The 22,340-nt window shown below is 37.4% G+C and overlaps 1 protein-coding gene across 4 annotated transcripts in view; it reads right to left on the reverse strand.

Moving 5' to 3' along the window:
• LOC149004527 (Transducin/WD40 repeat-like superfamily protein) overlaps nucleotides 1-21,901 on the reverse strand; it is a 31,441-nt gene extending 9,540 nt beyond the window's left edge. For 2 of the 4 annotated variants that reach the window (XM_089168733.1, XM_089168730.1), the window contains exons 1-9: nucleotides 21,344-21,800; nucleotides 21,168-21,230; nucleotides 20,347-20,402; nucleotides 17,980-18,060; nucleotides 16,760-16,833; nucleotides 16,409-16,491; nucleotides 9,983-10,089; nucleotides 9,653-9,795; nucleotides 9,506-9,553 (exon numbers count right to left, since the gene is read on the reverse strand). In XM_089168733.1, coding sequence (XP_089024859.1) covers nucleotides 9,506-9,553; nucleotides 9,653-9,795; nucleotides 9,983-10,089; nucleotides 16,409-16,491; nucleotides 16,760-16,833; nucleotides 17,980-18,060; nucleotides 20,347-20,402; nucleotides 21,168-21,230; nucleotides 21,344-21,558 — 870 coding nt within the window. In that variant the 5' untranslated portion in view covers nucleotides 21,559-21,800. The other 2 variants (XM_089168732.1, XM_089168734.1) reach the window with 2 other exon arrangements.
• Nucleotides 21,902-22,340: the final 439 nt, after the last annotated feature.

A 22,340-nucleotide genomic window follows, 5' to 3' on the forward strand; every position in this document is an offset into this window, starting at 1 on the left:
TCACTGGGTCCTTCTATCTTATATAGTAGACTGAAGAGCTGACTTTTTTCCAACAAAGAGAGGAACTTTCGATTCGAACAGAGATATGTCGGAAAAGAGTAATGTGACTAGTCGGTTACCATTGACTGATTCCGGCTCAAGAGCCAGATTACACCATCCAATAACCCTATAAGGCCTCTATAAGCTACCTAAAGCAAGCTAGAGTCATAAATCTATTCCTAATTTGCCTTAAGGATCCCCCTCAAGTTGGAGAATAAACATTAAACATTCCCAACTTGTTACAAATATAATTCACTCTTTCAGCCCCTAAAGATTTTGCAAATAAATCAGTCAGCTTTCTCCAATTCGAACATGACAAGAAGGGATCAGTCTTTGTTGCAGCTTCTCATGGAAGTCCACTTCAATATGTTTCGTAAGCTCATGAAAGATAGGATTGGGCACCATGTGAATAGTAGTAGCATGATTATCACACCACAGAGACATAAGAGACTTATAAAGAATGAACAAAGCCAAGCTCCTCAAGAACTACCTAATCTGCATCAGCTCACAAGTGACAAGTCCTACAGCTCAATACTCTTAACCCTACACGGGATCGGCCAACCACTACTTGCTACTTACTCTTCCAAGACACAAGATTCCCTCCAACCAAGGTACAATAGCCTATGTAGACCTCCTATCAATAAGTGAACCATCACCTAAACAACATCAGAAAATCCTTCGGTTCTCTTGTGACAACGATCTACGTAGAGGAACCCATGACCAAAGGCTCTCTTAAGATACCTCAATATGTCCCCAACTGCATCCAAATGAGTAGTTTGATGACCAAAAAAAAGCTAATTACAACATTGACGAAAAAGGCAATATCAAGGCAAGTCATGGAGAAAATTTCGGTCGAAACCTAAGTTTTGGCCAAGCAAAAACTGAAATTTTCAGGTTTCGACCAAAATTTCAGTGGAAACCTAGTACCCTTTTTTTTTTTTTTAATTTCAACCCTAGGTTTCAGGCCTTATATGACCTCCATTTCATTTGATTTCCCGCCTTCTACCTATTTGAAGCATAACAAACATAATGGAAATAGTATTTTTGTGCCAAAAAGACCACTCAAAAGTTATCATTCAAGTATACTAACAAATGATTGGTTCCGACAAGTACAAATTGTATTGCATACCTGCATAGAATTATCAGCATACATGAAGTGTTTGATAGACAGATAGAATGGTTATATATACAACAAGTCAACAAAATACAATGACCAACTAGATCAAGTGATGGTGTCTCACATGTATTAAGTTCAAGCCCATACATCATGTATACATATGTGTTTTGAAATTTAGAAAATTGTTTTTAAGATCAAAAAATTAAAAAAATAATTGAAATAATCAAAATATAAGTTTAACACAATCACATATCAAAAACTAAACCTAAATTAATTTCAAAGCAATAGAAGATCATTTAAGGCTTGAAGAAAACAAAAATGAAAAAATGGAATTTGGAACTGTTGGGTATGGCTCATACTTCCATTCTGTTGCCAACAAGTTTCCTTTGTAGTTTGGGTTTAAGCCCATGAATAACTATCATGGGCTTAAAAGATGTTTGAAGGTAAAAAAGGAGCAAAAGAGGTGTTTGAAGGCAAAGTAGTTGTGGAAATTAGGTGAAAATGGGATAGGAATTAACAAAAACCAGGGAAAAGCAAGTTTTAGTGTTGAAACATGAAAAATTTGGTCGAAACTTGCGAAATGGTGGAAATTTCCAAAATTTCGGTCAAAACTTTGAACTTTCAGGAAATCCTTGGAGTTTCATTCGTTTTCAAACTTTGCGGATATTTCGGTCAAAATTTCGGTAATTTCAACCGAAATTATTTCCATGAGTCAAGTCATAGCCAAATAAATAAGTTTTCCTACCAACCTTCGATACTTCTCTGGATCATGAAGAGTTATTCCATCTTCATGCATAGGTTTTAAATTTGGATCCGTTGGGGTATCCAAAGGCTTTGAACCAAGCATGCCTATTCTAATGGTAAATTAATCACAAACTTTTGTGATAATTGATAAAACGATCCTTTCTTGGACTGAGCCACTTCTATAACCTAGAAATACTTGAGTCTTCCCAAGTCTTTGGTCTAAATTGTTTATGCAAATAAGTCTTCAACGCATCAATGCCAGCTAAATCATCTTTAATAATGATAATGTTGTCCACATACACAACAAGAACTATCTTCCTTGTACTACACTGGCTGAAAAAAACACTAAGTGATCACTCACACAGCAAGTCAAACCAAAAATATGTAACCACAGAAGAAAAAAAAAACCAGCAAACCATGGATGTGGTGACTGTTTTAGCTCAGACAATGACTTCTTCAGGTGACATACTAAATTGTTCTCCCCCAGAGCAACAAACCCAGGAGGTTGCTCTATAGAGTTGGTTTGGGAGTTGCTCCCATAAGTGATAAACTTCGGGAATGTCATTTGAGGTGGCACGGCCATGTTCAACGGAGACCTATAAATGTCCCTGTACTGAGAAATGATATAATCCGATTGAAGGAACTAGAAGAGCTAGGGGTAGACCTAAAATAACCTTAAGTGAAATGGTAAGAAAGGATATGCATAGCTTAGGCCTTGTATCTAGCATGGCCTCAAACCAAATTGATTGGAAGGCAAGAATCCATGTAGTCGACCCCATTTAGTTGGGTTAAGGCTTATTGTTGCTTGTTGTTGCAAATATGGATATTATGTAAGAGAATACCAAAATTTTTATTAAATGCAACAATAAATACAAGAAAGTAGAATTCAATATACAAGTAGAAGTGTAAAACTCAATACTTGGTTAAAAATTACAATGAATGATGTATAACAATAAATGAATCAATTACAATGAATGAATGAATGATGCATCATATAAGATATCAAGTCCACAATAACAAATATACAACATGAGCGAGACCTAGTCTAGTCTAATAGAAGTGGTGTCAGCCTTAATCCATCCACTGAGTCATAAAGTACTCCGAATAATGGAGATAACCAGGCCATGACATGGTACAGACAAAGTTATCCATGTAATCCGTTGCTGCCCTTTTATAGGTAGCATCATCAACATAACGTAGATATCCTACCCTAAAGAATGTGTAGTACGGCCATGGACTATAACTGGGTTGCAGAACTAGCATAACTAGCTATGCTAGTCTTGATGGATATCCAAAGATGGAGTCCATAAATGATGCACCTGATCCACCCCCGACGAAATAGGAATTGAAATGTTTGTGATTCTTCAGTATATTATTCAGAACTTTACAATCAATATATACACAGCTGCTATCTATGAAATAGGAAAGAAACTATACAACTGCCATCTACAGAATAGGAAGATATCCTATACAGCTACTATCTACAGAATAGGAAAAAATATCCTACCTAGAAGATTAGAATAAATGAGAAATCTACCTAGAATAGAATATTACAATCAATGAGAAATCTACCTAGAATAGAAGATTATAAACAATGAGAAATCTACCTAGAATAGAAGATTGCAATAATAAGAAAAATACTTGTAATAGAATATTACAATCTGATCTACTTAGATTAAAGATATTAATAAAATATTATGATATGATTCTAAGATTTTCCACACTACCCCTCAAGCTGGTGAATAGGCATTCTCCATTCCCAGCTTGGATATGCATTTTTGAAAGGCTGAGCTGCTCAATCCTTTAGTAAGTACATCATCAAGTTGACTATGTGTAGACACATACGGCGTACAAATCAGTCCGCTATCCAGCTTCTCTTTGATGAAGTGTCTGTCAATCTCAATGTGCTTGGTTCGGTCATGTTGAACAGGGTTATGTGCTATACTGATTGCTGATTTGTTGTCACAATAGAGTCTCATTGGTCCACCCCATTTAACCTTTAGGTCTTCTAAGATAATCTTCAACCAAAGTAATTCACATATTCCTTGAGCCATTGCACGAAATTCGGCTTCTAAACTTGACCGAGCCACAACATTCTGCTTCTTGCTCCTCCATGTCACAAGATTGCCACCAAGAAATGTGCAATATCTTGTGGTCGACCTTCTATCTACTGCTGACCCTGCATAATCAGCATCAGTGTATGCTTCTAGTATCATTCCTTTATTCCTTCTAAATAAAAGGCCTCTCCCTGGCGTCCCTTTTAAATATTGTAGCACACGGTGAGCTTCATGCAAGTGAATTTCCTTTGGACTGTGCATGAATTGGCTGATTACACTAACTGCATATGCTATGTCTGGCCTTGTGTGAGACAAGTAGATTAGTCTTCCTACTAGTCTTTGATACATCTCTCGGTCCACAACAACATCTTCTTCTGCATTCCCAAGTTTACTGTTGGGATCTATTGGAGTGCTTGCTGGTTTACACGCGGCCATTCCTATTTCTTTAAGGAGATCAGTGATATACTTCTGTTGAGAGATGAAAATGCCTTGTTGAGAGTGAGCAACTTCAATGCCAAGGAAGTATTTTAATCTTCCTAAAACCTTGATCTCAAATTCCTTAGCCAAGCATTGAGTCAAATTTTGTTTCTCTTTTTCTTCATTTCCTGTCACTATTATGTCATCAACATACACAAGTAGTGCCGTGACTCCCCCAGATGATGAGTGCTTGATGAACAATGTATAGTCTCCTTGACTTTGCTTGTAACCCATACTAATCATGACTTTAGTAAATCTGCCAAACCATGCCCGCGGTGACTGTTTGAGTCCATATAAGGCCTTTTTTAACTTGCATACAATATTAGCAGCTAAATCCTTCTCATAACCCGGTGGAACCTCCATGTAAATTTCTTCCTTTAGTTCACCATGCAAGAATGCATTTTTAACATCAAACTGTTGCAAGTCCCAACCATAATTTGCCACCAAGGATAGTAAGATTCTGACAGTATTCATTTTTGCAACTGGAGCAAATATTTCAAGGTAGTCAATCCCGTAAGTCTGGGTGCAGCCCTTGGCTACCAACCTTGCTTTGTACCTTTTTAAAGATCCATTTGCTCGATACTTCAATGTATATACCCATTTGCACCCCACAGGTTTCTTCCCTTCTGGTAATCTTACAAGTTCCCACGTTCCATTGCTTTCTAATGCTTCCATCTCCACATTCATAGCTTGCTTCCACTCCTTATTGGATAAAGCCTCAAATACGGTGTTAGGAATGGCAATAGTGTTTAAACTTACCAGAAAGGCTCTATGAGATGGGGGAAATGTTTAAAGGACAAGAATTGGGCAAGAGGGTACATGGGTTTCATTGTGCATTCTCTAGTGCCTTTCCTACTAGCAATAGGATGGTCTAGTTCATTACTATCTATGGGCACATCATATTCGGTTTGTAGTGAAGGATTAGTCATTTGTACCTCATTTCCAGAATTTGGATTGGAGTCTTGAGCTTGCACTAATTCTGGAACAAGATTCTTCTTCCTTGAGAACACCTTTCCTTTGCCAAATCTCACATGCTCAATATCAGAAATAGGCTCATTCATTTCAAAGTTTGACATATGTTCATGTTATTCACAGTTTGACATAGGCGAGTCTGACACAAGTTTAGGTTGTTCACAGTTTGACTCAGGTGACATAGTGAAGTATTTGGGAGTGAACTCTAAGTCAAGTAAGGAATTCCCATTCTTATCTTCCAAGATTGAATGCTCCCCCTAAAGATGAGGTGTGGAAAAATAAGACTTATGTTCATGAAAAGTGACATCAATGGAAACATAGAACCTTTTTTAAGGAGGGTGATAGCACTTATAGCCCTTTTGAGTGGAGGAATATCCTACAAATAAACATTTGAGTGCTCTAGGATCTAATTTACCCCGACGTGGTCCATGAATATGAACAAATGAGACACCCAAAAATTCGAGGAACAAGGTTATTTGTCGTTTGTAGGTTTGGGTAGAACTGGGAAAGGACATCCATTGGACTCTTGAATCCTAAGACTCTCGAAGGCAGCCGATTTATGAGATGAGTTGTTGTGAGGACTGCTTCCCCCCAAAATGACTTAGGCACATTGTATTGGAATAGCGAGGCTTTAGTTACATCAAGAAGGTGGCCATTTTCCGTTCAGCTACTCGGTTTTGTTGTGGGGTATCAACGCACGATGACTCATGTATAATTCCCTCCCTTTGAAAGAATGGAGTTAGAATTTGATTGAAATAGTCTCTGGCATTATCAGATCTAAATCTTTTTATACTAACTCCAAATTGGTTTTTAACCATGGAATGGAAGTTGGGAAGAACACAACTAACATCGGATTTGTTTTTTAGTAGAAAAATCCATGAGACACGAGTGCAATCATCAATGAATGACACGAACCACCTAGCCCCAGACCACATTAGGAACTCTAGAAGGACCCCAAATATCACTATGAATGAGATAAAAGGGGATGGAACTTCTTTTCTTGCTTAAAGGAAGTGGTACACGCTTGTGTTTTGCAAGCTCACAGACATCACAATGAAACTCATCGACATGTATGCCTTGAAACAAAGAAGGAAACAAAAGACTGATTACCCTAAAGGAAGGATGTCCAAGTCTGTGATGGTAAAGCCAGATTTTTTTCTTTATTGGTTTGAGAAGGATTACCATTAGTAGCATGTGATTGGCTTGGTGCCTCAAGGTAGTAGAGTCCATCCCTTTCTCTAGCATGTCCAATCGTCCTCCCCAAATCCTTGTCCTGAAATATACAATGACTATGGTGAAAGACTACATTACAATGTAAATCTTGCGTGAGTTTCTTCACAAATGAGATTTGTAGATAGTCTAGGAACATGTAGGACATTTTTCAAGGTGAGGGATGAGTTGAGCTCAATATTTCTAGTTCCAGCCACAGTAGTTAACGAGCCATCAGCAGTAGCTATCTTCCTACTACTTGGACAGGGAGAATATGTGGTGAAAAGATTTGGTGAGTGTGTCATGTGGTCAGTTGCACCTGAATCTATGATCCAGGGGCTTGGAAGAGAATTACTAGAGACATTTAATCCAATAGAAAGTGGAAACTCACCTGAATATGCCAAAGAACATGTACCTGGTTTTTTGTTAAGGTTGCTCAAAAGAGTTTTTACACGTTCTATGTCCTCCTGATTAAGGCTAGCAACCTCTTTATTAGTGGCTTCAGGTTGCTGTGCAGATGTAACATGCGCCTGACCATTATTTCTAGATTGCTCTCCTTTGTGCCGCCACTGTCGGCTAGGAGGTTTACCATGAAGTTTCCAGCATCTTTCCCGTGTGTGACGAGCTTTCTTGCAGTAGGTACACCATAGATTGTCTCTGTTTTGCAATTCTCCATTCTACAAATTTTTGATTGTCTTATCAAATGCAGTCCCAAAAGTAACCTCTCCTGGTTCTGACATACTCTTTATAAGTGCTTAAAAATAGTATGTGAAACAGTAACCAAAGATGCAATAGAATGACAGATAAGGCGGAGAAATAAAAAATCTGTTTTTCAGGTAAGGAAAAATAAACAGAACAGAGCTGAATAAAGAATGGCGATAAAGGCCAAAGGAAGAATAATCTTTGTGTGGCGGAAACACCAGAGATTAAAGGCAATAAAGGCCTGAAAGCTGGACAGCAATCCCAAGATTGGTTGGCTCTGATGCCATGACGAAATAGGAATTGAAATGTTTGATTCTTCAGTATATTATTCAGAACTTTACAATCAATATACACACAGCTGCTATCTATGAAATAAGAAAGAAACTATACAGCTGCCATCTACAGAATAGGAAGATATCCTATACAGCTACTATCTACAGAATAAGAAAAAATATCCTACCTAGAAGATTAGAATAAATGAGAAATCTACCTAGAATAGAAGATTGCAATCAATGAGAAATCTACCTAGAATAAAAGAATACAATCAATGAGAAATCTACCTAGAATAGAAGATTGCAATAATAAGAAAAATACTTGTAATAGAATATTACAATCTGATCTACTTAAATTAAAGATACTAATAAAATATTATGATATGATCCTAAGATTTTCCACAACCCCCAATACCCATATGCAAACATGAAACTAGAATCAACAGATGAACCATCATATGGTCCACTATATCCATATCCTAACCATAAGTCTAGTAAGTTACAACCCCTTGAAATTTTCAAATTTTCATTGAAATTTTTGAGAATTTAACAAAATTTCACTGGAATTTTGCAAAATTTAATACTACAGGTTGGAGCCAAGACAATCTATTCTTCGAGAATTCTGAAGTCTGCCTCTCTCTCACTTCATTAATTCTAGAGCTTGGTCCCCCCCCCCTTTCACCCTTCCTTTCCGAACTTGACCTCGTCTAGTATCTCCTCCCCTCCTTTCCCCTCCCCCTCCGTCCCTCGTGATCAGCTCCTATGGCTCCCTTTGAAGAATTCTGTCTTTTCCACTTCCTCTGGTTGGAATCACTTTCATAACCCCTCCCCTTGGGTCCCTTAAGCTAAGCTCAATTGGTTTAAAAGCCATACCCCCTGCCAAGCCTTCACTGTCTGGTGAGCCTTCTCCAAATTGTCTCCCAACCCAAGCCTTCTCATCCACTGTTCCATTCAAGCCAACACATCCACACCTTATCTTTTGCTTTCCCTTTCTCCTACCCCACTTGGCTTTTTGCCTTAATCTATTTAGCCTACATCTAGGCATCTTCAGCCACCTAGACATTATGTACTGCTGGTTTGGTTATACTTTTGGATGTTCTTTGATCGCCAACACTATAGGGAAGCTTCTTATTAGAGCTTGCATCTCACGCATTCGTATGGAGCACAATCCCGTAGATAGGCTACCAAATCAAGATCCACGTTTGGAAGGCTATCTACAATGATGTTAGCTCTAAGCTTTCTTTTTTGAGTTCAAAGCTTCTTGTACATACCCCTAGGAACAGGCAACCTGGCAACTTGATAGCTCTTTGTTTTCTTCCAAGTGGTCTTAGCTTGGCCTCTACCCCCAGGTATCTCCTTTTCTTTCACTTTGGCTGTGTTTGTTTGCTGGAATAAAGGTGGGGTGGGAAAATTCTTGAAAAAAGTGTAGATTTTTCACTTTTTCCTGAAATCCCAAAATGGTAGATTGTTTGGTTGCATGGGGTGGGAAAGTGAGAGACAAGCTTCCTTGATTCAAGGAAGCTTGTCTAGTGATGTGGCAGCCCAACTTTCCCACCCCAACCCATTTTAAAACCCCACATATTTGGTGGGACTTTGTGGGAAAGTTGGGAAAAGTAAAAAGTGAGACCCACCACTATCACTTTTCCACAAAATCCTTTCATTTCCTTTCCTTTCCTTCTCCCTCACCCCACTACACATGGGGCCCACATTTTTTTCCCACCCCACCTTTGCAAACAAACGCAGCCTTTGGGGTGTTTAAATATATTATAATTCACCCAAAAAAAATACCCCATTGGGGGCTGTGGATAAACTAACACATTCTAAGAATTCTCATAAGATACAACAATTATCAATACATGCTGAAATCTTTTATTCCATATATTAAGAAAGGGAGGGTTGCAAACAAAATTTCATACCTTTCGGCCTCCAGTATACAGATAGTTCCCATCTTTTGAGAATTGCACCTGCAAAAGTAACATTCCAAAGAGATAATTCACTCAACAGAATTACGTATAGTTTTAACAACAGAAGAGAAACGATCAGATGATAATAGTCAAACTTACATGTGTAACACCACCTTCTTGGCCATGTAAGACATATAGAAGCTCCATATTATCCTCATTATAGATTGCAGTGGTCTGACTATATGAACCCGTTGCAAGCAACCCAGTATAAGTGGGACAAAAAGCAATAGCAGATATAATACCTGAATGACATACACCAGCAAAGAGTTTGATGCAAAACCCATGTTGCAGTAATGCTATAATCTTTTCCCCTAACATTAAGCACTGATTTATTAATTTCCCCAGATGAGGATTGATTTAATTTCCCCCAACCTATGCATCTTTTCCTTTTGCCGCATAACTAGTATATTTATAAATCATTGCAATTACCTGACTGCCCATCCTTATTTCCATGAAGAGTGGAATATTGCTCAAAATCTCGTCCAGGGCGATGTACATCAAATACTCTGAGATAATTGTTGTATCCTGCAATCAGCCTACAAGAAAATACGGATTGAAAAAGGAAATGAATAAACATTTAGTTGGATAATAACCAAGCACAGAAGAGATTATTATTTAATACAAGAATGTAAACCTAATCGCATGATGGATACTGAATTGATAAAGCTGGGGGTGAAACATCATAAAAAAGCACCAACTCCGGTTATTTTCTGAGTGCTTCAGAGTCTGATAAATAAGAAAATATCATTTCAATCAAGTAATAGTCATAAGACAATCGGTGATCATTTCATCAATATTAATAATTCTCATGATCATTGGTCGTCTTCTTCTTTCACATGGTCAGCTGTGCTGGGAAATGATGCCTTTGCCCTCCACTAATTTTGACGATCACAAAGACATCAGAATATGGTAATAATCTAAGTGACAGCAAATCAAATAAACTTATATGCTTGGACATATAAGGAAGATCAAATCAAAGATCTTCATGCATGTCTGGGAGTTGATCCAAAGAGCTTACAACAAATGGAATCTCTGTATCACAAGATCTTCAAGCACAAATCATGAAAGTTCATTCTTGAAGATGGCATACACCATCAAAAATTGAAGATTATACATCAAGAGACAAGACCTTGCATCTGGTCTAGGACACTTGGCGTGATGTAAATACTAAATACATAAATTGCATGTTTAAATTTTCAAACAATTTAAAACATTCATGCATGAGGTACTATTGCATTAGACGCTAGACTAATTGTCTGTTTGGACAAATTAGTCCTAACTTGCCTTCAAAGTTGACCGTTGAAGTGCAGGTCGACGGTCTCACCAGAATCCTTTGACCACCCGAGTGGATGGTTGCAGCTGTTCCACTGCATGTCAACCATCAACCAACTGTTTGGCCAAGTAAGCCTCCAACAGCTACTTTTCTATGAAGGCTAGTTATATCAGTCGTTCGGTACAGGTCGACCAAGAGACCAAAAATATAACCTTCTCTACCTGTTGCGATTCAAATCAATTCCACTTTCTGATTATATTTGGAAATCATAATGATCCCTGAATCAATTCCTCTCTCTTCATAAAAGTGCAAATTCTCATTAAGTTCAATTGTCTTATTAAAGAGCTTGTTGCAACAAACTCAAAGCATCTTTCCCTAAGTATCATCAAGAGGAAGCAGTCAATCCAGGAAACCATTGGTGCACTAGAATTTCATTCATATCACTGTATATCATCAATCACTCAAAAGGTTATTATGTCACACTCACACCCCTTGAATGGTAATAATTTTATTTCATTTATATTTCATTTATTGGTTGTGTACATAGATCTAGACTGGACATGGAGTAAGGAGGACCCTCACATTCTATACTCTTGTCTAAAAACAAGATTTATAAAATTTCTCTAGTCCTTAACAAGATTGTAAAGGTGATTGTTTCTCCAACTATTGTATCGAAAGGTATCACTAACAGAGTTCTCTCTAAGATTAGAAAAGAGTGAATGTAGACTAAGTACTACAAATCTCTGTATTGCTTGTAATTGTTCATTTCCTCTTTCACACTTATGAAGCAATTATCTGCTAGTTCAACCTATTCACCCCCCCCCCCTTCTAGGTTGATTCACAATATGTATCAGAGCGGGTGCTCTGACATAAGATCAAAGTTGTATTATTTGAGTTAAAAGATATATGGCTTATATGTCTAATTCAACTACACCAAGACTTGAGGGACTCAATACCTCTAGGCCACAATACTATGATGGTGAAAGTTTCACCTCATGGAAAAGTAGGTTTAAAAACCATGTGTGCTTTTGGTTTAGATGTATAGGGTGTCATTAAATAGGACCAGTTACAATCAATAAAGATAAATTGGGTAAAATAAATCCAAAGGCAAGAGAAGAGTGGACTTCAGTTGAGAAGGCCAAGTTCTAAGTGAATCACAAAGCCATCATGTTTCTACCATATATTCTAAGTGAGGAAATATATAATATATGTAGAACGCAAATCGCTTAAGGGAATCATCGAAAACTCATGATAACTAATAAAGGGATCGAACGTGTGAGAGAATTGAATTTGGTTACTTGCATGCTTCAATGTTGAAATTTTAAAATGTTTGAGAATGAAGACATTGCCTCTCTGTTTAATCACTTCACTAACACTGTGAACAATCTACACAGCTTGGTAAGGAATTCAGCAATTCAGAAGTGACGAGAAGGTACTACATGCTTTTCCTCTTATGTGGAGAGACCTAAAAGAACAGCAATTCAAGAACTAGGTAATTTATACTCTATGACTCTAAATGAACTGTAGGTTCTTTGTTAGCCCATGAAGTTGAATGGTATGATCCGCACGCACCCAGGGAACCAAATGAATCAAAGAAGAAGACTACAGCACTCAAATCATCAAGCACTTCTAAAGACGTAAGTGACGAAGAAGATCCCGACATTGAAAAGGAGATGCCCCTAATCACACAGAGATTTAATAGTTCTTCAGAGAGTGCAAAATTTTAACAAGGGACAAGTCTCAAAAGACTGAAATGGTAAGTCCTTTAAAGAAAAACCTTCTTCTACTAACTAAAGGGATATTATTTGCTTGGAATGTAGAAAACCAGCAAATTTTAAATAGAATGGTAAGACTAAATGGAGGAAGTGAAGGAAAGAAGAAGGCATAGAAAGCTGAAATATTCTACAAGACAAGTGATGATGAAAGTAAAAGGCAAGAATCTGATGAAGAGGGTCAAAATTAGAGCTTGGATCAAGGTTGGTATGAAGGTCATTATTAGGATGAAATCCATGGTTAAAGTCAAGGTTAGGATCACTGCCAGGATCAGGGTTAGGATCTAGGCTAAAATCAGGGTCAAAATCAGGATCAGGATCTTGGCCAAAATTAAGGTTAGAATCAGTGATAAAATCAGGGTTAGGATAAGGGCCAATATCAGGGTCAAGATTAGGGCAAAAAATCAGGGCTAGGTGGGACAAACAGTAATCCCAGGCCCACCCTTGGGATTGATTCAAGGCCAAAATCTTGAGCCCAAACCTTGTTCGGGCTCAGGGCAGGACAAGGCAGGTTAGGGGCCACTAGGGCCAAACTTGCACCCCTACTTGGACAGCTGGAGCCCAAAGTAACTAATTAGCAAGGCTTGATATCTCGATCTCGACCCAAATCTCAGCCAACCAAAAAACCGGATCTCAGCCGAGATTTGTCAAAAATCCTGCTAAACTCTAGTGAACTCAAGGGTCCATCTCCATAGGTTTTAGGGCTCATGTTAGCTGAAATTTGGTATTTATCCTATTTCAAGCCTTCTAAACACAATGAGGCCTTAGATTTGTGAGGAAACAAGTGTATATGAGTTCCAACTTAACCCTCACTTTGAAACAGAAATGCAAAAGCAATGAACATGCAGACTTATAAAACATGAAATACACAAATATTATTTGATATATATATGAAAAACAAAAGGTTTAAAGTGAAATGATACATCAAACATGTTCAATCTCTCACAATTTCACATTATGATATATATATATATATATATATATATATATATATATAACTTACGCCATGAGATTACAAGAGTGAAATGAAATCAATGACTAAGTCATTATGGAATCTTAACATATATTACAATCATTTACAAAACATAAGTAATTTACATTATTTTAAAATTTTAATTTTTTATTTCTTATAAAGTATATTTTTTTAATTTAAAATTTTCAAAATATAGAGTAGTAGCAAAAAAAAATTGTGTTCCATGAAATTGTAGATCACGCAAGGTTGTTCAACATATATTTACTCCGCACTCAGACACCCAATGTATAACATATTATTTGAAGAAAAAAAATGGGGAAGAAAACTCACCTTCCTTTAAATAATGGCTTCAAAATCACTTACTTCTCGTTGATTACTTGTTGAGAATGAGCTAAGTACAATGTTGATGCAATGTAGGGGAAGATCCCATAGTTTTCCAACAAAAATATCTGGTCAAAAATGGAAGAACAGCAAGCAGGGGAAAGGAGCCGAGACAAGACATATTGTCTCAACTCGATGAGAGGGGTAGAAAAAGGGTAACTCAAACCAAGATCTCGGATGTGATTTGGAATTTTCTGGGTTCCACAATGGATCTCGACAGTGTTACAAAATATACAGTGAGAGTTCGCGAGACCTCAAACCATGGTAATTAGGAATACCACTCAACTTGACAGTGGTAATTTGAATATGTAAGGAGTTACTAGTGGCCTTAGTATCATTCACCAATGGAGTAAGTGAAGGATAACTACACACTCGGTGGGCATAGTTGTCAAAGCATGCGCCTAGGCGGCAAAGCGGTTTTTAAGCCGCTTAATTGACAGACTGATTTTTTTCCCCCTAGGCACTACCGCTTTGCCGCCTTGTGCGCCTTATTGCCGCCTAGACGCTAAAGCAACCTCTTTTTTTACATGTTGTAATTTGTACATATTACTTTTTCTTACTTTTTTTAATCATAATTTATTCTACAAATCCATATATAAATTTGAATAGGTGAGTCATTTTGGAATCGAGGCCCAATTTGCAAATGAACTCCGAGGCCCAAAGTGTCTGTCGACAACAGAATGTGAAGCATGAACCATACTCAACATCGATAATCAATGAATCATTAAATAAACTTATGACTTGGAAATCATAATAATGAGATCTATTAATTTATCATGTCGGCACTGTTTGATAAAAAAAATTTAAAAAAAAGGAAAAAATGGATACATCAATTCTGATTCCAATTCGAATATTATTCATGCATATTTAAGGGGAAAAAATCATGTTAAAAATAATTTCACTAAACTATAATATGAATAATATTGTTGAATGTTTGTTTAGCTTATTATAAAAAGAATTTGTATTAAAAAGTAGTTTAAAAGTAGTTATTTACAAATTTTGACCCAGCTGCTTTGTCGCCTAATTGCCTAGATGGAGCCCCAATCAATTTGGTCGCTTGGCCACTTTGACAACTATGTCTGTGGGTATAATAAAAGAACAACAAACAGTATCCCGCTGAAAAACAGAGTATTACCCAAAAGTTGCACAAAACTATAATAAAACCACACTGAAAGGAACAGAAGATAAAGAAGAATAAAACCCCAAAGTGCGAGAAGCTAGTAAGCAAAGAGAGGACTCAAAGTTACCAGCAATAGGTTGGAAAAAATGCTCAAAAACATAGCAGCCACAAGTTGTTTTGAAGAGCAGAAGACACTAATCAGGCCACCAAATGCTCCATAACTTGGGCTGAGACCTTTATAATTAGCTAATGGCAGCCAGCGGCCCAGCAACATCAATTAGTGAGAAGCACGCAATCAGCAGGTACCTTAAACTGGAGAGTGGGAAAACAAACCCAGAAATCACAACTGTAGGGTGCTATAGTCTGTTCAACCTGCAGAAGAGCTTGTATTCTTCATAAGGCTTGGCTGCTTGATAGAGAAACAGGTCAACTGTTCATGGTTCGGAGGGCCAATTAACTAGGAACCTGATAGCACACAGGTAGCTCCAAACAAGCTGTAGTAGAATCGATGGGAATATTTAGGAGACTCCCGAAACTGCATAAAGTAAGAAGTGGATAGAACAGGCTCCGTTGTATTAACTAGCCTTCCCATCCACGTTATCATTAAATTAGAAAAAACGGCTTAGTTTAGGAAAGAAACTTTCCTAAACAGATTCCGTGTAGAATAGAAAGTGCATCCCAAATCACATATGCATGATAGCAAATAGAAAACAGAAAGTAAATCCGACACTAGAAGACAAAAAAAAAAAGGGGTGTAAGACACACATGCCCCAGCATGGTACATATTTGGACATGTAACCCCAAGGAACATAAAGTGGTATGCTACAGATAACAATCTTAAATACTACACATCCCCCCACTTTGAGATAAAGCTTTCTTTCCTATTCGCTTCCAAAGGGATCCTAGGGTAACACCCTAAGGTCGATTTTTCAACCTACCCTATTACTCAATTCTAGTTGGCTCACTTAGAGATCCTTAGTATTGGTGTCAATCCCATTGAGGCTACACCGTGCCTCCTCCAATGCCTTGGGAAGCCTAAACACCATAACAACGGTGATTTCATCAGAAACTCAAGTTAACTCCTGATATCCGACATGGAAGTTCCAACAATATAAGTCGTATGTACAAGTACGTAGGTTGCCAGACGAAAAAAGAAAGAAAAAAAAAAACCAATGATATAGAAATTATAAACAAACTGTCAAACAATGCCTCATCTTTAATGGTGTTCAAGTACAGGCAATGCCATATCACAAAATGTCAAAATTGACAAACCAAAAACATAAAATATTAAGTATGACATAAAATGATAAAAGAAAGTTGAAAGTAACATTATTACTTAGTTCCACCATGGTTGAAAGCAACTGAGAAGGCAGCAGTTATCTCATCCATAGCATCATAAGCCCGGTAGGTGCAACGCAGCTGTAAATGGCCGTAGAACCATTGAGTACAATACATAGCAACAGAAACCACCACAAGGCACAGAATGCCTTTTACAAATTATAACATTTAATGCATGTACAATGAAAGAATGACAGAGTCCAACCATCCCTCTTTCTGTGTCATGTGAGTTGATGGACCAAGGAAGGTAGCTTTATAGTATCTAAATCAGAATCTTTATCTTCCTTTTGCATTTTTACTAAGCACGTTTCTTTTACACAGTCATTTCTACAATGTAGAGATTCAGTACCTGGCCAGTAGTAGCATCCCAAAGATGAACAGGATGATCGCGACTGGTACTTGCAAATACAGACGTAGTTGGATCTAAAATCAACCAGAATTCCACAAGTTAATTTTCTATTTTAGAAAGAACCTCAGCTACTATGGGTTTCCCCAACCCCCCCCCCCCCTCTTCATTCCTCAGTTTAAAGTAAACAGCAGGGAACCAATACAAGAATAACAAGTAATACAGAGTATATTCTATATGTCCTCCATTTCTGGGACAATCAACAGCACTCCACAGGTATAAAAAACTAGAACCATAATCCACGTGCTCTGACAACATTAAGTCAGTAAATAAAAACTTCGCATCATCAGTTTCCCCCTTTGACTTGGTGATCCATCTGGAACTAAAAAGGTTCCAAGAACCCTTCAAGCAATCCAGTATCAGCAGAAAATGCACCACTTTGCAACTATACAATCTCAGAATCATCAATGAAATGCCAAATGTCTAATAACTACCAGAAATCACAAGAAGGAACAGATGTCAGCTGAGTCATGGTTCATGAACAACCAGAAAGTTCAAGGAATAAGCAAATTTCACTTTTCTATTTGCGACTCTCAAAGGTAATCCTAAGGGCATTAGAATCACTTTTCAGTTACACTGTTCGTTCTTTGTAGGAAACAGTAAGAGGGAATCATCAAATCATGCACCAATGCTTCTTTTGGAAACACCCAATAGCATATGCAAGCTCAGCTGCAAGAGATGTCAGGATCTGGCGTCCAGCAAAGTAATGGGTACTCAGGCTTCCAATATTCAGACATTCAAAGCTCACAAAATATTTCAATTTTCACTGAAATCTAAACAAAGTCACTGAAAATTGACTATCAAAATTAATCAAAAATTGCATAATTGAATAAAAAATCACTGCAACAATCTGGCTTTGGCAGAAAATAAAAATGAGGTACAAATCCAAAACTTAAACCATTGCCAGCAACCACCCACCCAATGGCCATGGCAAAACAAGAAGTCTTCTCTCTCTCTCCATAAGATACATGATGCAATCTCACGGATTTAGTTTGACAGATAGATTTGCAGCACTCTGGCACAACGTGAAACTTCAGGAAGTGGCTCCAGGTTTTGAAACCTGTGGACTACCCTAATTGTCGAAAAAAACAGAGGACTACAAGTCTACGAATGCAGTCTATCAATAATACTATAATCTTATCCCCACAAGGTTATAGATGCACCTGAAGCAGACATGTATGGGTACCAACAGTAGTCATAAACAGACTCCCCCTCACTTACAATGACGTTTGCAACAAATGAATCTGCAGAAAAATAAACAAACAGTGAAAGGATAGAAGTTTGTAAATTATGTTAAGAAACTATACTAAACTGAATACCATAGTCAAGAATACTGTCAGGCAGCAAGAAAAAAATTATGTACTGTTAACCTCCAGACATGCTATCAAATTCCCTTTGGTAAGTTTTAGACGTCATGGAATGGTAGATTATGTTAAAAAAGGGCAGACGGCTAGTAAAAATTTCAAGCTGAACAAAGTTCACATGAGTGAGCTCTCTCATCCAAAACTGATTTGGGTTACCACTAGTTTGTTGCTTGGGTCATGAGGAAGAAGAAGAAAAACAAATAAAGGCCAGATTATCATTATTTGCACAAAATTCCTAATTCTCACAACTCTTTTATGTTTTATTTACATCTGCTTCCTGCCAAAGAGATTCAAGACATTCTTGGTTTATGAGATTGCCAATGATCCTTTAAACTTAATTTTTGTTCTTTGGTCGGCCTCTGGTGAAGTGGTGAACTACGTCAGGGTTTTGGAACCCTAGGATGCATTACTTACACCAGGAGCTACACCACCCCCCCCCCCCCCCCACCCCCTAACCAAAAAAAAACACTCAGCCTTACCCTAACTGAATGGGGTCAGCTAATGGAACCCGGCAAAATGAAATACGGGAAACTGACTAACAGTAAGAAAAATGATGAAATGAAGACGTAAGAGATCAGAAGTTTGAGATTAAATAATGAGAATAAGAGCCTAAGAGGAGGCAAGGAAGCTACAAAAATCTCAGCTAAATGGGGTCTTGATGAATGAACGATATCTTTAGAAGGTCAAAATAGCATTACAAGAAGAACAGCCAATGACACTACTATTGTAGAATAACAAGCGCAAAAATGGATCCTTGCTCTCCAATAGGTTCTATCTTAGTCATACCTGTTACAAGACCTAAACTGCACGTCAGAAACTCACAACCTCTCTTATGTTCAACTTTAGGCTTTCTAGCTCTTTATGATGTAGAAACTGGGCTGAATCCAACCAATTTTCATCTGGACAACTGGACTAAGTCAAATCAGCTCAGCTGGTCTTCTACAAAGAGCAAAAATAAGACCTAACACTGTTCACGTGAACAGTGTCGCAGCGCCTTTTTTGGCCTTAAAAAGTATTATTTAAAGATTTTGTGGGGCCCAAGAGTAGATCATGCAAAGATCTTTTAGAGTTTAGACTGTATTAGATTTTCATTTAGTTTCCATTTTATTTGTTTCCTAAGTGCTAAAAGTTAGTTTCTATTTTAGTATTCAAGCATGCAGCTTATAAAGCCTACATCCAAATGTTATAAGTTTCTTGCTTTTCTTTTTTCTTTTTTTCTTTTTTTTTTTTGGGTTGTTGTTGTTGTTGTTGTTGTTGCTAACAACATTAGTTAGATCAGCAAAATATTCTCAGCACATGGTTTATATGTATTGTATAACTTAGTGAACAAGTAATATCTCCAAGTAATAGCACTCTATGAATATGTAATAAGCTGTTCTCAGACCACAGAAATTTATGAAACTGGTAATTGAAGGTTTGCTTTGAGTAAATTGTCTTGTCTCTTGCTTGAGTGATAAGAAGGGTGAGGACCTTGTTGTCAAGAACTAAACACCTAGGGCTGAAGGAGCTTGCTATCAAGAGCTAAATCCATCTATCCCATTCTCTATTGTCTTGTGTTTGTTTCTATTTTTTTATTTTAAAATTCTCTAATCTGTGGGTTTAATAGGGGCTAAGGCATCCTTGATCTTAGCCTTACATTACTTTAAACTACTCCAATCAGATCACTCTTCCATATTGAGGCATCCTAAGGCCTCCATTGAACATGACCATACCAACTCAAACACATTCTTGGATCTTGCCATTGATTGGGACAACTCCAATCAGCTCTAATACATTCATTTCTTACTTTATACTTCCTAGTTTTCCCATACGTTCATCTTAACATCCTCATTTCTGCTACACACAGCTTCTCTATAGACATTTAAGAGTTGCCCAACATTCTGCCCCATACATCATAGCTGAAATAACAACAGTCTTGTAGAACTTTCCCTTAAGTTTACAACAATATGCAATCACATATCCCTAGGGTGAATTATTATTCTTTCTTTCTTCTTCTTCTTCTTTTTTTTTTTTTTTTTTTTTTTTTTTTTTGGGGGGGGTTTGGGGGCGCTCTTCCTTCAGGGACTCACTTAGGAGACGAGAAAACAGGGGGAAAAACATTAACCATCTCAATCAAAAGCTGCTAAGAAAAGGGAGGCATTGTGGTATGAGAAAAAACAACTATACCTTCATCAGCAGTTGGCGAACAAGCATCCACGTGATTGACGTCAAAATTACCTGGTCTAATGAACAAAACAATGATGGATCAAATCTCAAAGGAATGGATGATAGAAGAAATTATATATTGGAATTAGACGGGAGGAGAATTTGTTTGTTGATAGACATTTTTGTATCCCCCAATTCTTTTACCAACAGAATATACTATAGAATGAAGGATACTGAGATACAAGCCTATAGAACATATCCTCTTCAAGTCACTAAAATCTGATAAAATGGATACAACTAACTCCATCACACCATTGAATGGCACAGAAAAATTTGAAGCCCCCAGGAGGGACCTTCCCTTCATTACTAACTTCTTATTATCTAGAATTCAGTTCCCTCTTACTCGTTGACTCTGCAAGGTAAAGAAAATTACTCTCTTAAGGTCCACCATAAGACTCGTCATTAGAGTCAGACACTACGAGGAGCTTATAAGCACTCATAGCATGTCAAATGTATTTACCAGTTTAACTTACGCTTCTTATGGTGAACTGAAGACATTTTTAAAACACTACTGCAGCAGTTGGTTGGCAAAGGAGTATGACTGGGAGTTGTCAGTACTACTAGTACGACAAGGTCAACCAGACAAAAAGCACCATTATTCTGTTGGTACATCTTCACAAACCCAACTGGCAACATGAAAATGGCAAAGAGACTGCATTTCAATGTTCTCTAATTTTTCCATTCCTCTGTTGAATTACAATCGAAGATATTCACAAACCCAATTGGCAAAAATAAAAAAGCGAAAAATAATTTAGAAGAAGAAAGATCTTCAGCAAACTTACAAATTGAAAACACGAAGAGTATCATCGTCAGAGCTGGTAATGAAACAAGAACCATCAGGAGACCTACAACAGGGCCCCAACAGATATTCAAGAAACAATGAAATGGTTCCACGTTCGGATATCTGTCCATAGAAAAAGATGAACTGCTGTCGAAATAAATAAAATTAGTAACTCACCATTTGGCGCATTTGAGGAAATTATTGGGATTTGTTTCTTTCCGGAACTGATGACGGAAATGGCAAACCCTCTTGGGAGGAATATCGAAACGAAGCACAGGCCAGGACACCACATCGCCTTCCGGTGTTGTTTCAACGGCCTCGTTCTCCAGAGCAGGTTGTAGCGGTTCCTCTGCTCCCATTGGTTCTGTAACAGAAGTTGTTTCTACATACATTTTGTATGCATGTTTCTGAAAAGGAGGGAGAGAACATACAAAATGAATAACAGAAATAAAGATAAGGGATACCCTTTTGAGTTCAAAGATAGTAAAGAAGTGAGCTCTAGGAACTTCAGACTCAGATCGCCTGGTTCGGAGTAGAGAGAGGAAGCTCCAACGCTGGAGCGAGTGTGGAAGTACAACAGAGGAGCGGTAACAGTCTCACACTTAGTCCCAGTGAACAAAAGAGAGAGACAGCAGCTGACCTGAACAGAGTATCAGTTCTAAAGGATGATGATTGTTCGAAGAAATTCTCGCGCCTTGGAATTTCAACCTAATCAATTGAAAGTCTTTTTCTACAAAAAAAAAAAAAATTGAATATCTCTCAAGGAATCGGCAAGGTGTGATCCAACGTTTAAAGAATTAGTAGGGGGTATGTATCCGTCAGTTGATTTTAAAAGAAGACGTATCGTCTTGTATCGAGTATTGTATCACTTTGACTAATGTATTTTAATTTAATTCAATGGAGAGACGTATCATCGTATCAGTTGGGTCAAATATGGATCCGTATCGGCTAGTATTGTTTGGTATCGTTTGATACTTTAAACTTTGGATGTGATGCCAAAAGCCTCCAAAGCGCTTGCACGTTTAGCAAATATTTAGAAAATGAAGTATAATAAAAAAAAATTACATGATAGGCATGCATTCATTATTGTTTATTTGATTTAATTTATCATACATAATTAATTAAAATAGAATTAATTGTGTGTTTTTTAAAAATAATGTGATTTTGACTATTA

Source organism: Hakea prostrata, chromosome 9, assembly GCF_041222555.1.
Source record: "Hakea prostrata isolate BN-2017 chromosome 9, UWA_Hpros_2, whole genome shotgun sequence".
NCBI lineage: Eukaryota > Viridiplantae > Streptophyta > Magnoliopsida > Proteales > Proteaceae > Hakea > Hakea prostrata.